Genomic DNA, 13,723 nt, shown 5'->3' with positions numbered 1-13,723 from the left:
CTAAAGCACATACTAAATTTTAAATAGAAAAGGAAACTAATTAAGAAAATCCTAATTCAAGATGGAAATTAGAAACAAAAATTATTCTTCTGAGAGAGCTAAAACAATATTGCATTGATGAAATTTTATTTTTTAAAATTTTTTGGTTTAATTATTTTTGAGAGAGAGAGAGAGCTCGAGCAGAGGAGAGGCAGAGAGAGAGGGAGACACAGAATCGAAAGCAGCCTCCAGGTTCTGAACTGTCAGCACAGAGCCCAACAGGGGCTCAAACCCACAAACCCGAAATCATGACCTGAGCCCAAGTCACATGCTTACCCAACTAAGCCACCCAGGTGCCCTGCATTGATGAAATTTTAAAAAGCCAGTGTGTTGTTATAAATGTAAAAAATTTACTTTCGGTTGTATTCCAACAGTGATATCCAGACATGTATCAAATGCTCCAAAATTACTTAAGACCTTATTAAGGTATTACCATTTAAAAAAAGACATGACACCAGTTTTCATTTTATCTTGAATAAATGATATCACAGAACTTTTAGACTGTAACATTTAAAGCTGTAAAGGAGAAACTAGAATATCCAAACTAGACCCAAGGAAACCCCAATCCTCAGATTAAATACTAGAAAGGAATAACTGATATCTTGTCTTTTTCATTTTAATAATAAATTTAATGAAAATTTACCTTGCCCAGAGCGGCTTTGGCGAGAGTCTACACTTGACTGTCTTCGATCGGGTGGTTCCTCGCTCCCTCCATCTATATAAAAGTAGAAAGAGAGCAAATAGATAATGAAATTATCTGTGGTGCCATCTGTATCTCAAAACAATAATATCTATCATTTGTTTTTAGCTCTTATAATCTTAATCATTAAAATATTTGAGGACTTTTTCCTATATAAATGAAAAGTCTTTACCCATATTTTTTTGAGGACAGTTTACATTTATTTCCCTCTGGAAGTCTAAAGAAATTCAAGGTGTTTTTCTCCCTACCCCTATACTATACACTCTACCTCACACGTAATGAGTAACTTTATCAACTCTAAAGTTCACTCACAGATTCTAGTATAGAAGCTTTGACTTAAAGATTTAAAGCAATGTCTAAATTAATTACAGCTGTTTATTTGTATAAAGTATGTCAAATAATCCCCTGGACTCTATGTTTTACTAATAAAAATTATATTTATAGGTCTTATGAGAGATAATAAGAAAATTAGGTAATACATGAAACAGCAATATAAATCAGAATCAGAAAAACTCAGAAATGAGGAGACAAAAACTAAGAACTAGAAATAAAACAAAAATCATTTCAGTACTGAAGACTAAACCGTAAGAAAACAAGCACAAATAAACATAACAAAAGACCTTAAAAGAAACAGAGAGTAAAAAGGAAGAAAATCTTTAACAAATTAAAAAAAAAAGAGACATTAAAAAGGATTTGAGAAGGTGCCAAATATCAGAGATAAGCAAAAAAGATTCAGCATAAGACAGAAAATAAGAAAAATTAAAAAAAGAAGCCCTAAAGGAGAAAAACAAAGTGAGAGAACAAAACAAATATTTAAAACTGTAATACAAAAATGCTTTCCCAGAAAAAAATGTGTATACGTTATATGTGATATATAGTTATATGTGTGTATAAATACATGTATACATTCTCACACACATATATATGTATATACAGTACATCTGAAACTACATATTGCAAGAGCGCCCTGTGTAGTTGAGATAATCAACTTAGATCAATGCACCAAGTAGTTTTTTACTAAAATTACTGGACTTTAAAGAAAAAAGGGGAAAAAAAATCTCTTGGGCATTTAGGCAAAAGCGTCACATGATTTATAAGAGAAAATAATAAATTTCAAATACACAAAGAAAACTTGAACCAAAGATTTTACATCCAGTAAAACTAACCTTTTAGTATAAAGACAAACTGTTATCAACATGCAAAACCTCAGGGAATACTGTCCCAATGAACTTGTCCTGGCTCTTCTAGAGAACTAGCTATAGGCAATCAAAGCAACAGGAGAAACACCGAAATAAATCAGAGTTTTTAAATGGGGAGATTACAGAATGTAATGGCTATAAGATCTGACAATGTAAATGCAGTGCTACCATAAAAAAATGGAGGGGATAGAGGTTGGAGAAAGCATTTTAAAAAACAACAAAAAGTTAACTGATTTCAGTAATCAGAACCGGTGGCAATAATGTTCTGAGATCTTTACAAAAAGGGATAAAGCAAATGATTAATTATGGGATACTCTAATGTTATTGTCTCCTTGAGAACCAGAATTCTCAGTGTGGAAGAAAGAAAATATGGATATAAAAATACACAGAAGTAAAAACTCTGTAGTACTGAATCTACATTGCAAATGTAAATACAATATTATAAGTCACGGGTATACCCTAGTTCTGTCCACTAAAAGCACTTACAAAGAGTGCTTGAGTGGCAATGACCACTCCTAGCACCCTGACTGCGATCTTGAAATGCCATTCTCCATTAAGACAAACCAGGACTTCTTAAAGAACTAGCTGGCTTAGGGGCACCCAGCTGGCTCAGTGGGTAGAGCATACAACTCCTGATCTTGGGGCCGTGAGCTAAAGCCCCGTGTTGGGCGTAGAGCTTGCTTTTAAAAAATTTTAGTTAGGGGCGCGTGGGTGGCTCTGTCGGTTAAGCATGCGACTTTGGCTCAGGTCATGATCTCACAGTTTGCGGGCCTCTCATTGGGCTCTGTGCTGAGAGCTCAGAGCCTGAAGCCTGCTTCGGATTTTGTGTCTCCGTCTCTCTCTCTCTGCCCGTCTACCTCTCATGCTCTGTCTGTCTGTCTGTCTGTCTCTCTCTCTCAAAAATAAACATTAAAGATTTTTTTTAGTTAAATTAAAAAAAAAAAACCATAGATAGTTTAGCAAAGGATATGTACTAATGAACCTGGACCATCCTGACGTGCAGTTGTAAGGAAGCTATCAAAGACAATGTACAACTAGGGTCATATCAAAAAGACTCAGTAAAGAAGCTCTCACTGGTCATGAGATCACAATGATGTCTACAAAAACAACATGACACTAACTGGTCACCTTCTAAGCATGATAGAAACCCAGTTCATTATCTTGAAATTTGGGGGGAAAGGAAAGAATTAAATAATTCCTACATTTCCTATATAAACTGTACTGGTAGCCCAAGAGTACATAACAGAGATCTTCTATAAAATCATTCCAGACAATAAATGGGAAACAAGAAAAAATCAGAATATCACCATTTCATAACTTGCAATGAGTGAACAGCTCCAGAGGCACTGAATATCAATTACTAATAACACTAAAAAGGGAATAAACACCAGACACTGTATGTCTCCTGGTGACAGGAGCGCAGTTATAGTTTTCAATCAAACCTGAGTCTGGTCAAACTACTGAATCTGTGGGTTTTCAGGAAAAACGAAGGACAGATGAAAATGTTGAATTGTTCCTAAGCACATGATCAACAAAATACAGACTATGGGAAATTTTACAGGTCAAACAACCTAAGTCTTTTAACAGATTAAAAAAAAAAAAAAGATAAAGTATTATGCAGTCCTAAATTATTGTGGAATAAAGATTCATTTTATCAAAAATAGAAAACTATACTAGAAATATATGGCATCTTAAATCAGGATATGCAAATACAGTACTAGTCAATTTTCCTTCCTAGTAATTAATTTTTTTATGCAAGTGTCTTTCTTTCTTTTCCTTTACTTGGAAATCAATGACAATGAGCAACATTCATATTCAGGCAGGTCTTAAATTTTCATTTTTCTGATTTTTCTATGTGGATAAAAAATATATACACACAAATTTCTGTTTTAACATCAAAACATGCTCTTAAAGTATGTGAGAAGTCCTTTGAATAAAACAGACGTTTCTGTCAGCAGCACTGTCTTCCTAAACAATAAGAGGAAAAAAATAAATAAAAAACTAGGCTTCAAAAATTTGCATGATCTCCAGAATGTTACGGTATTGATAAAATAATACACAGGAAAAAAATAGGCAAGAAATGGCTTAAGACATAATTTTGAGTCAGCAAGCCAATGAATATGAAGACAAAAAAAATCACCAATTTTGATACCACCATAATCTATAATGTTTTAACTGCCTAAATTTTCAAAATAAAATCAGAAATACATTGCACTCCTCTAAGACTGAAACCTTATAACCAACCATGCCTTACCTCAGTGGAGACTAATCATAAGAGCTGAGATTAACCCTCAGGTAAAAGTAGACAATAAAGATTTTTCAAAAAGAATAAACTCACCACTTCCCCAAAATGATGTAGGGAAAAATTTCAACCCCTTTGAAAGTGTCTGCGGTATGCTTATGGAACCAACGAAACCATTATCCAAAATAGCAAGATTGCAGTGACATACAGTACTATAAATGTTTTTGCTTTAACACACAATTCTTTCAGTACAAGTAAGACCTCCCACACAGGACACATCAACATTTATGGACAAAACAGAAGACCTTCAGTCATTAAGCAAGTCAAGCTATTTGCATGACACTTATTACCTCACCCCAGAGTGTAGACAGTAGGACAGGGGTGTGTCTATGAAGTTAGAATTTACTCATCAAACTTGAATTAAAGACTTACTTCAGATATACTGTGAACTTTACAGAAGAAAACCCCTGATGTAACAGGTACAGAAATAAAAAGACCTGACTGTCCAACTCAAGTGCTAGCTGTTAAAAGCAGAACTTAGGTTTCCTGGATTTAAGATAATCAGCAAAGAACATTTGTTTTTTTACCTGCATACTGAGTTAAACCCAGCAAGTAATATAAAACAATGTATATTTAATATGGAGAAACCTTAATAGATTTCCTATTCCCATTATTTCCTATGCAAAATGTCATAGGAGAATTTACTTCATAGGGTAGATAGCTTTCAACTCAGGTGTATTATAGCACTAAAACAGTCCTGGTAAAGAAATACCAACCATATACAGATATTCAGTATGTAGTGATTTCTATGAAGGGATTTAAGTTAAAGAAAGTCTATTAAGAAAGTGCCTGAACCATTCCAAGAAAAATATTTTCTTTTCTGTAAGTAGGGGATACTTTAAATGATTCTTCTTCTCAACCCAGGATCAAAATATTACAGCTGAAAAATTAACAACTTAAGTGACCTTGAATTTGGTAACCTAAGCTCATCTTTAGTCTTCTCAGCTAAATACTGTGCTAGTATAAATAACAGATGAGATTATAAATTAAAATTTTGAAGTTTGGTTGCCTTTAATTCTCCTTTGGAAACTTTAAATATACTGCCCTAATAGAAAGCATGGGAGGGGTATTAAAACTGCATAAAATACAATACTTTTACTATTCAACTATAAACTCTGGTTCCTTTTACTGGCCAGGCATGAATCTGTAAGAACTATGTACACTTAATGCCAACAAAGGCAGACAAGAACTGGAAGGTATGAGTGGAATTTTTTTTTTTAATACAAAAGGAAGGACCAAGAACATAAGCCAGATTTATTATCCAAAGGTAAGTAGGTAGGTAGATAGAATGTATGTATGTATGTATGTATGTATGTATGTATGTATGTATGTATTTTGAGAGAGACAGAGAGAGAGAGAATGAATCCCAAGCAGACTCCACACTGTCAGCATGGAGCCTGATGCGGGGCTCAAACTCACATGACCTGAGCCAAGATCAAGAGTTGGCCGCTTAACCAACTGAATCACCCATTTACCCCTTAAATATAAGACTGAGACTCAGGGAAGGAAAGTTACTGTCCCCAAATCACACCACAATCCTAAAATTCAAATTGTCTGGTTTCAAAAATCTCTACTGTTATCTTTTATAACAAAGAAATTGTTTTAATGTATTTTGATTTATTTTGAGAAAGAGAGAGACGGAGCATGAGCAGCAGAGGGACAAAGAGAGAGGGAGACACAGAATCTGAAGCAGGCTCCAGGCTCTGAGCTGTCGGCACAGAGCCCGAAACAGCTCTAAGTCATAAACCACGAGATCATGACCTAAGCCCAAGTTGGTTGTTTAACGAACTGAGCCACCCAGGTGCCCCTATAACAAAGAAATCATTAAAGTGGTGGTAGGGGGGACTTCAGGGAAAAGAGAGCAGAAGCAGGCAGAAATCAATTCAGAGGCTACTGCAAAAATCCAGAAGAAGAATGAACACTTCAACTAAGGGAGCAGTGGAAGTGGTGAGAAGGAGTCAGATGCTGGATTTATCTTGAAGGTACAGCAGAGAGAATCTACTGTCAGAAGAGAAAAATAAAGAAATAATCAGGGTAATTCTAGTATCTTGGACCCAACCAATGGATCTGCAATTTACTGAGACAGGAAAGACTGTGAGAGAATAAGTCTGGGTATGAGGGAAGTATTTGGAAATCAGTTCTGGACATACTAAGCTTGAGATGCCTGTTACACAAATAAGCAGACGTGAACATGAACATACATATGCCATCAGTACATAAACCACTTTTAAACTGTATGACATCCCCACATAAGGGAGTATAAGTGTGTGTGTGTGTGTGTGTGTGTGTGTGTGTGTGTGTGTGTGTGTGAGAGAGAGAGAGAAAGAGAGAGAGAGAGAGAGAGAGAGAGAGAGAGAGAGTGAGTCAAAAGACTAAAGCTTGGGGCTGAATCCAACATGCAGAAGCTGGTGGTATGAGGAAAAACACCAGACAATAAGGAGTAGTAACCAGAGAACAGAAACAAAACTAGAAGAGTACAGAAGAAAAGAGTTTCATGGAAGGGAAAAGATCAAATGTTGATAGGTCAAGTAATATGAAACTGAGAACGGATCACTAAATTTAATCAATGTAGATGATTTAACATGGTTCCTGTGGAGTGGTAGGGATGAAACCTGATGGGATTAAGTTCAAGAGAGATTAGAAAGAGTTTCTGGAGAAGGTCTTCTCTCTCACTAGACATAGAAGACAACCCATTAACCATTAACCCATTAACTGGATATTCTGGCTGCCATTCTTAAAAATAAAGGGAATAAATCATAGGATAAAGTTATTACTATGGAAATTAGGACAGAGATGGAAGACACCAACGTCCTTACTAACACTGGATAACTGAAGAAAATTACCCTACTTCTGGTCCAATAAATCCTCACCATCATATAAACCAGAGGTGAATAAACTAGCACATAAGCCAAATCTAGCCTGCTACCTATTTTTGTACAGCCAGTGAGCGAAGTAAGAACAGATTTCACACTTGTAAATGACTGAAAGTTAAAACAGTAATACTTTGTGAAATAAAATGTATATCAAATCCAAATTTGAGTGTCCATAAATGAAGTTTTATTAGCATGTGGTCATGATCACTCATTTATATATAGTCAATGGCTGCTTTTACACTACAATGACAGAGTTCAGTATTTGCAACTATCTGGCCTACAACACCTAACATATTTACTATCCAGACTTTCACAGAAAAAGTTAGCGAACCCCGGGTTCAAGCAATTCTGGGACAAATACTCTATTCCCTGCAACTGTAACATCCTAAATAATACATTCCCCTATATGCTGGCACACCAAACTACTTGATGATATTCAAAGAGGAAATGCATTATAATGCCTCCATCAATTTATTCACGCTATTTCTTCTACTTAAAATGCAGCTGCCTTTACTTGACAATATAAGAAATTATATCCAACACATTTTAACAGGGATTGGTGTCTAGCAGAACTAAGCTGGACTCAATCTTTGAACTACTTAGGAATATTCATTAATTTCCCTGAACCTCAATTTCTTTATCTATGAAGCTATAATACCTATGGAGTTGTAGTAAAAAACAAATGTAGTAATGTATATAAAACACAGCATGCCACCTGGCACTAAATAAACACTTAGGAATAAATGGAAACTGGAATCTTTTTTCTTTTTTTTTTTGATAACTGGAATCTTCATTTATCATCATCCCATCAGTAACAACATCCTTTCGCCAAAAGATAGCTTAAATATCATTCCCTGATCCTCTCTATAAGATTTTTGGGATGCCTCCCATTAAGAATTAATTGTTCCCTCTTCTGTGCTTCTATAGCACATTACCCATATCTGTTTTACAGCACTGCCACACTGCATAATGATTAATTATTTATATGACTATCTTTGGACTATAAAAAGTTTAAAGTGTGCCTTTGAAAGCCTTTTTCATCTTGGTATTTTCACTGCCAACTTGGAATCTGGTATGGCATGGGTATTCTCAAAACAAACAAACAAACAAAAAACATTGTTGAATTAATTTTGTCAAGGGCCAGCTCTAAAATTAATGCATTCATAAAACCAAATCAAGTTCAAGAAAAAAATAAGTGGTATTAATGTGGTTTGAGACACAATTTAAGAAGTTCAGTGTTTTTCTTTTCTTATCCAAACTATAACTATAAAAAGAAGAGTGGCATTATCCTAAACATTAAGCCCTTATCCTCCATAACAGTCTCAGAGATCTTAATTATCAATAAGAACTTTCATAGGGAAGCCCAGAGCCACCTAAAATTGATTTTGTTCGTTAGAAAACATCTATAGTGGCTCTTCCTCTAAAGAAAAAAGGAAGCACACTATACCAACTAAGAAGTATTTATTAACATAATGCTATCAGTACTTTTCACAGGTTTTCACAGATCTAGCTTATATATTCTAAATCTAAATAAGAAAAATAACTTCCCTATGATGAGTTATTAACTTATATTTGCCTAAGTTATCCAAAATTGCCTAAGGTATCCCAGAAGGTCTGATCCGTAGGCTCAAGAAAAGTTCTAAACACAGAATGTTTTGATTCTCATGATAGAGCTATGCATCAATGATGAGGACTAATAAGAGGAAAACAAAGTAGACTCGCTAATTGTAAATGGAGCAATCACCAGCAATAATGTATCTTAAAAGTTGATGACTGTGCTTTCAAAGTGCACAATGAATATACAAAATGTCAAGCCTAACACAGAATTAAATTAATGGAGCAACCTTTAAAAATAAAGGTATCGGGGCGCCTGGGTGGCTCAGTTGGTTGAGTGGCCAACTTCGGCTCAGGTCATGATCTCACGGTCTGTGAGTTTGAGCCCCGCGTCAGGCTCTGTGCTGGCAGCTCGGAGCCTGGAGCCTGGAGCCTGCTTTGGATTCTGTGTCTCCCTCTCTCTCTGCTCTTCCCCTGCTTGTGCTGTACCTCTCTCTCTCAAAAATAAATAAATGTTAAAAAAAAATTAAACAAAAAATGTATCTACAATGATATATTTTTTCTTTTTTATTAATAAAATTTTTATTTTATTTATTTAGTTTTTAAATATAATTTATTGTCAAATTGTCTAACATACAGTGTGCAAAGTGTGCTCTTAGTTTTTGGGGTGGATCCCCATGGTTCATCGCTTACATAAACACCCAGTGCTCATCCCAACAAGGGCCCTCCTCAATGCCCATCACCCATTTCCCCCTCTCCTCCACCCCCCACCCCCATCAGTTTATTCTCTGTATTTAAGAGTCTCTTATGGCTTGCTTCCCTCCCTCTCTGTTTGTAACTATTCTTTTCCCCTTCCCTTCCCCCATGGTCTTCTCTAAGTTCCTCAAGATCCACACAGGAGTGAAAACATATGATATCTGTCCTCCTCAAAAATATGGAATGCTTTATGAATTTGTGTGTCATCTTTGTGCAGGGGCCATGATAATCTTCTCTGTATCGTTCCAATTTTAGTATATGTGTTGCCAAAGGGAGCACTAACTTTTATTTTAGAATGGTTTTAGATTTATAGAAAAGTTGCTGAGGTAGTATAGGGAAATCTCATAAACCCTACACCTGGTTTCCCACTTAGATTAGTCATTTGCCAAAACTAATGAATCATATTGATACATTATTAACTAAAGTCCACACTTTGAGATTTCCTCAGTTTTTATTTAATATATATTTTCCATTCCGTGATACATTACATTTAGTCATCACATATTAGGTTCCTTAGATTAGTTTCTCAGACTTTTTTGTTGGTAACCTTGACAGTTTTGAGATGTACGGGTCAGTTTAGTAGAATGCCCTCAGTTGGGGTTTGTCTGATGTTTTTCTCATGATTAGACTTTGGTTATAGGTTTAGGGGAGGAAGACCACAAAGGCAAATTGCTATCCTCATCATATAATTCCAAGAATGCACACTGTCCATACACTCAAATTAACTAAACAGGTAGACATGTTGACATGCCCTACATCACTGCAAAAGAAAATTCAAGCCCTAGCTTCTTCAGCTGTGCCAACATTGATGAAAACAGACACTACCTCTTTGGCTCTTATTATGTGTCAGGCACTGTGCTAAGTGTTTTACAAATTTATGTCACTCAATCCTCAATAAAACCTTATAATCTAATTATCATTTTTTCTTTTTGATAGATCAGGAAACAGGAGTTGAGATTTTCAGCAAATATGGCCACAGCTGGAGTTAGTTAAGTGCAGGATCCAGGATCTGAAGCCAGGCCTAATTCTAAAGCCTGTTCTCTTCTCCACCATTCTCTTTCTATACACAAATATATCATGACATGTTACAGTTGGTACGAGACCAAAAAAAGATGAAAAAATTCCAAGGTGATTTTGAAACAATCTCTGATTTCAAACCTCTTCACCTCAAATTAGATACTCAGTATGGCTCACTCAAATTCTTGAGTTCACCAGCTTTTTCTGCATGGAATTTTTAGGAAGCATAGATATCTCTTACAGATAAGCATAGAATGACAGAGCTAGAAGGAATTTTCAGTTTATTTTTGTCAATTTACACTTTTTAAACACTTTGTGGGGTTGAGGCTTTGAATAAAAGAGTCCAACACAGCAACTTAACAACAGCTAAAATTATAAATGAATGTCAGGGCACCTGGGTGGCTCAGTCAGTTGAGCATCTGATTCGGCTCAGGTCATGATCTCATGGCTCGTGAGTTTGAGCCCCGTGTCGGGCTCAGTGCTGACAGCTCAGAGTCTGGAGCCTGCTTGGGATTCTGTGTCTCCCTTGCTCTCCGCCCCCTCCCCCACTCACACTGTCTCTCGCTCTCTCTCTCTCAAGAAAAAAAAAACATTAAAAATTAAAAAAAAATTATAACTGAATGTCAGTAGGTGTATACACAAACACACTCTTACCTTATGTATTTTTGGTGTTCTTATCTGTTGGAACTGGATGTTGAGGATACATATAAGTCTCAATCTTGGCCACATATCAGACTGGTCTAGAAATCCAGGGATTAAAAAAAAATCCTTACGCTCAAGTTACCACCCAGATTAATGAAATGAGAATACTTAGAGTCAGACCCAAGCATGACAGGGTCTTTAAAATTCCCTGGATGACTGAACGTGCAGCCAAAGTCAAGAAGCGTTAGTAGACACTGAGCGGAGCTATGAGACAGTGATGAACCGGATCCATCTGCAAGTTTCCAGTGCTAACAGACAGATCCTACAGGTAAGAAACACTAACTGTACAGAAGGATATGATCTCTAAATTGAGGATGAAGTTTACATTCATGGGTTAACTCCCTGTTTATTACTGATTTTGGTGGCTTGGGGGATTGTGGACTAAACTGGGATAATATTGTGTAATGTCAAGGTGGTTTTAACCTATCAATAACTAGACTCAATTTACTCCCTCGGGCTGGGCTTGAGAAGTTCTACCACCAAGATGATGATGTCACCTAGATGAAAAGCTTCCTAATAAGATTCTAAAAACTGGAATAGCCTCTGCTTCTTCACATTAACCTGGTCTCAGGCAAGCCACAGCTCCTAAAGTATGAGAAGGGATGTTCAGGAACAGTACCAGACTTTATTTATAAAAACAGACAAGAATAAAAGAACATGGTGCACTTAGGAAAATCCAGAGTTTGACAGAACTAGAGTGCAGAAAGTATACGGAAGAGGCAGGCTATGAAAGCAGAAAAGTTGGCAGAGGCATAATCACAAAAGGCATAGTCATTATTTATGAGTAGACTTCACCCTCTAAGTGAAGTAGGGAAGAAAATGAAGGACACTGAGCAGGGGAGGAGCATGATCTGACCAGTGTTTTCAAAAGACAAATTTGGCAAGCATATATTAAGTTGGCATTATGGGGTCACAGGCTAAAGGCAAAGAGATCACTGCACTAAGCCCAAAGGAAAGGAAAGCCTGAATAAATGCACTAACACCGAGAATACAGAAGAAAGGGTAGGTTCATGGAATATTTGGGACTGAGAATCACAAAGACCTTGCATCCCTGTGAAAGAGATGTTTCTAATCACTATCATCAGTTTTCCTGCCCCTTTCTTCCTCAAATACACTCCTATCAGCCTTTTGCCCACACCGCTCCAGAAAAGTCACATTTACCAAGATCTCCTATAAAGCCCATCGCTAAATCCAATGGTCACTTCTCAGTTTTGTTACACAGACATACTTTTTACACAAATGCATAGACAAGTAAAAAGTATGTCTCCCTTCCCTGGTTCTTGTCTCTCCTTAGTAGTTATCACTAATATATTCTGTACTTTACTTATGTACTTTAATTTTGGGCAGCTTCTCTACTAGAATGTAACTTCCATGAGGGCAAATAATGTTGTATCCACTGTTCTATCCCCCATGCCTAGAGCAACCGCTGACACGCCGTAGGTGCTCAAAAGATAGCTGCTGAATTAATTAATGAGTGAAAAGTGAGCCCTGGGGCACTATGCCATTTAGAGACTGGGGCGATGAGAAAGAACAAACCAGGGAGATAGGGAGCAACAGAGCTAGGAGAGGGTGGTATCCTGGAAGTTAAGTGAAGAGAAAACTTCAAGGAAAAGAGAATGATTAACTGCAACAAATGTTGTTATATAATAAGGCAAAAAAAAAAAAAGTGAAATGAGTGAAAGAAGGGAATTCTGGATGCCTTAGAACTCATGATTGGGAAGGACTGACTGTAATTCCATTAACCAAGATAGAGAACATAAGATGGGAGATTGCAAAGGATAAATAATAAGTCACTTTAACAAAAAATTTAATTTACAATCTAATTAATCTTAACCTCTATTTAGTGCCTTATCAATTCTAGATCTAGGACTAGAAGGAGGAAAAAATGAACAGCTAGAAATGAAATTATTTCATCCCTTGATTTTTTTTTTTTAAACCAAACAAGTATTTCTCCAACAGGAGCTCTATAACGATTCTTAATACTCAACACAAATGCTTATGTTTTACTTTTTTTTAATGTTTATTTATTATTATTATTTTTTTGAGAGACAGAGATACAGAGTGTGAGTGGGGGAGGGGCAGAGAGAGGGAGACACAATTCAAAGCAGGCTCCAGGCTCTGAGCTGTCTGCACTGAGCCACCCAGGCGCCCCTATGTTTTACTTTTAAATCCTTTATTCTACTAGGGAGCTCCTTATTCATCTATTTATGTAAAAATTGGAAAGGTTCGTCTACTAATTACTAATTGCCTTTTTGAAATCTCTACTTGAATGTATCGTATATACCTCAAATTCAAAACATCCAAACACGAAATTCTCACTTTTTCCCTCACCCTTTCAAACTTGATACTCTATCAGAGCTCATCTCAATGAATTCATCACCAAATGTTGCTGATTTTTCTTTCCTAAATGTCCCTTGACCCCAACCTGTCTCCAACTCCCATGTCCATTCTCTTCTAAATGTTTATCCATAAAATAGCTGAGTAATCATTTAGAAATGCAAATGTAATAGTTTTCCCATCTAATGTTTAAAATGTTAGAGTGATCCCCCTTAGAATAGATACAAATTCTTAACATGGTCTG

General features: G+C 36.2%; 1 protein-coding gene and 1 non-coding gene across 2 annotated transcripts in view; both read right to left on the bottom strand.

Moving 5' to 3' along the window:
• Positions 1 to 13,723, bottom strand: part of TANC2 (tetratricopeptide repeat, ankyrin repeat and coiled-coil containing 2) — a 291,625-nt gene that overhangs the window by 178,897 nt on the left and 99,005 nt on the right. Inside the window, exon 3 of the mRNA XM_081791317.1 lies at positions 683 to 754. Within this exon, the coding sequence (XP_081647443.1) occupies positions 683 to 754 (72 nt within the window). The remainder of the gene's footprint in view (positions 1 to 682; positions 755 to 13,723) is intronic.
• On the bottom strand, positions 9,596 to 9,702 carry LOC132688709 (U6 spliceosomal RNA). The gene has a single exon (XR_009614678.1). It is a non-coding gene; the product is annotated as a U6 spliceosomal RNA (small nuclear RNA).

Source organism: Panthera onca, chromosome E1, assembly GCF_046562875.1.
Source record: "Panthera onca isolate mPanOnc1 chromosome E1, mPanOnc1 haplotype 2, whole genome shotgun sequence".
In the NCBI taxonomy this organism is placed as follows: domain Eukaryota; kingdom Metazoa; phylum Chordata; class Mammalia; order Carnivora; family Felidae; genus Panthera; species Panthera onca.
Note: the sequence above shows the minus strand (reverse complement) of the source record. Positions and strands in the feature narration are given on the sequence as shown.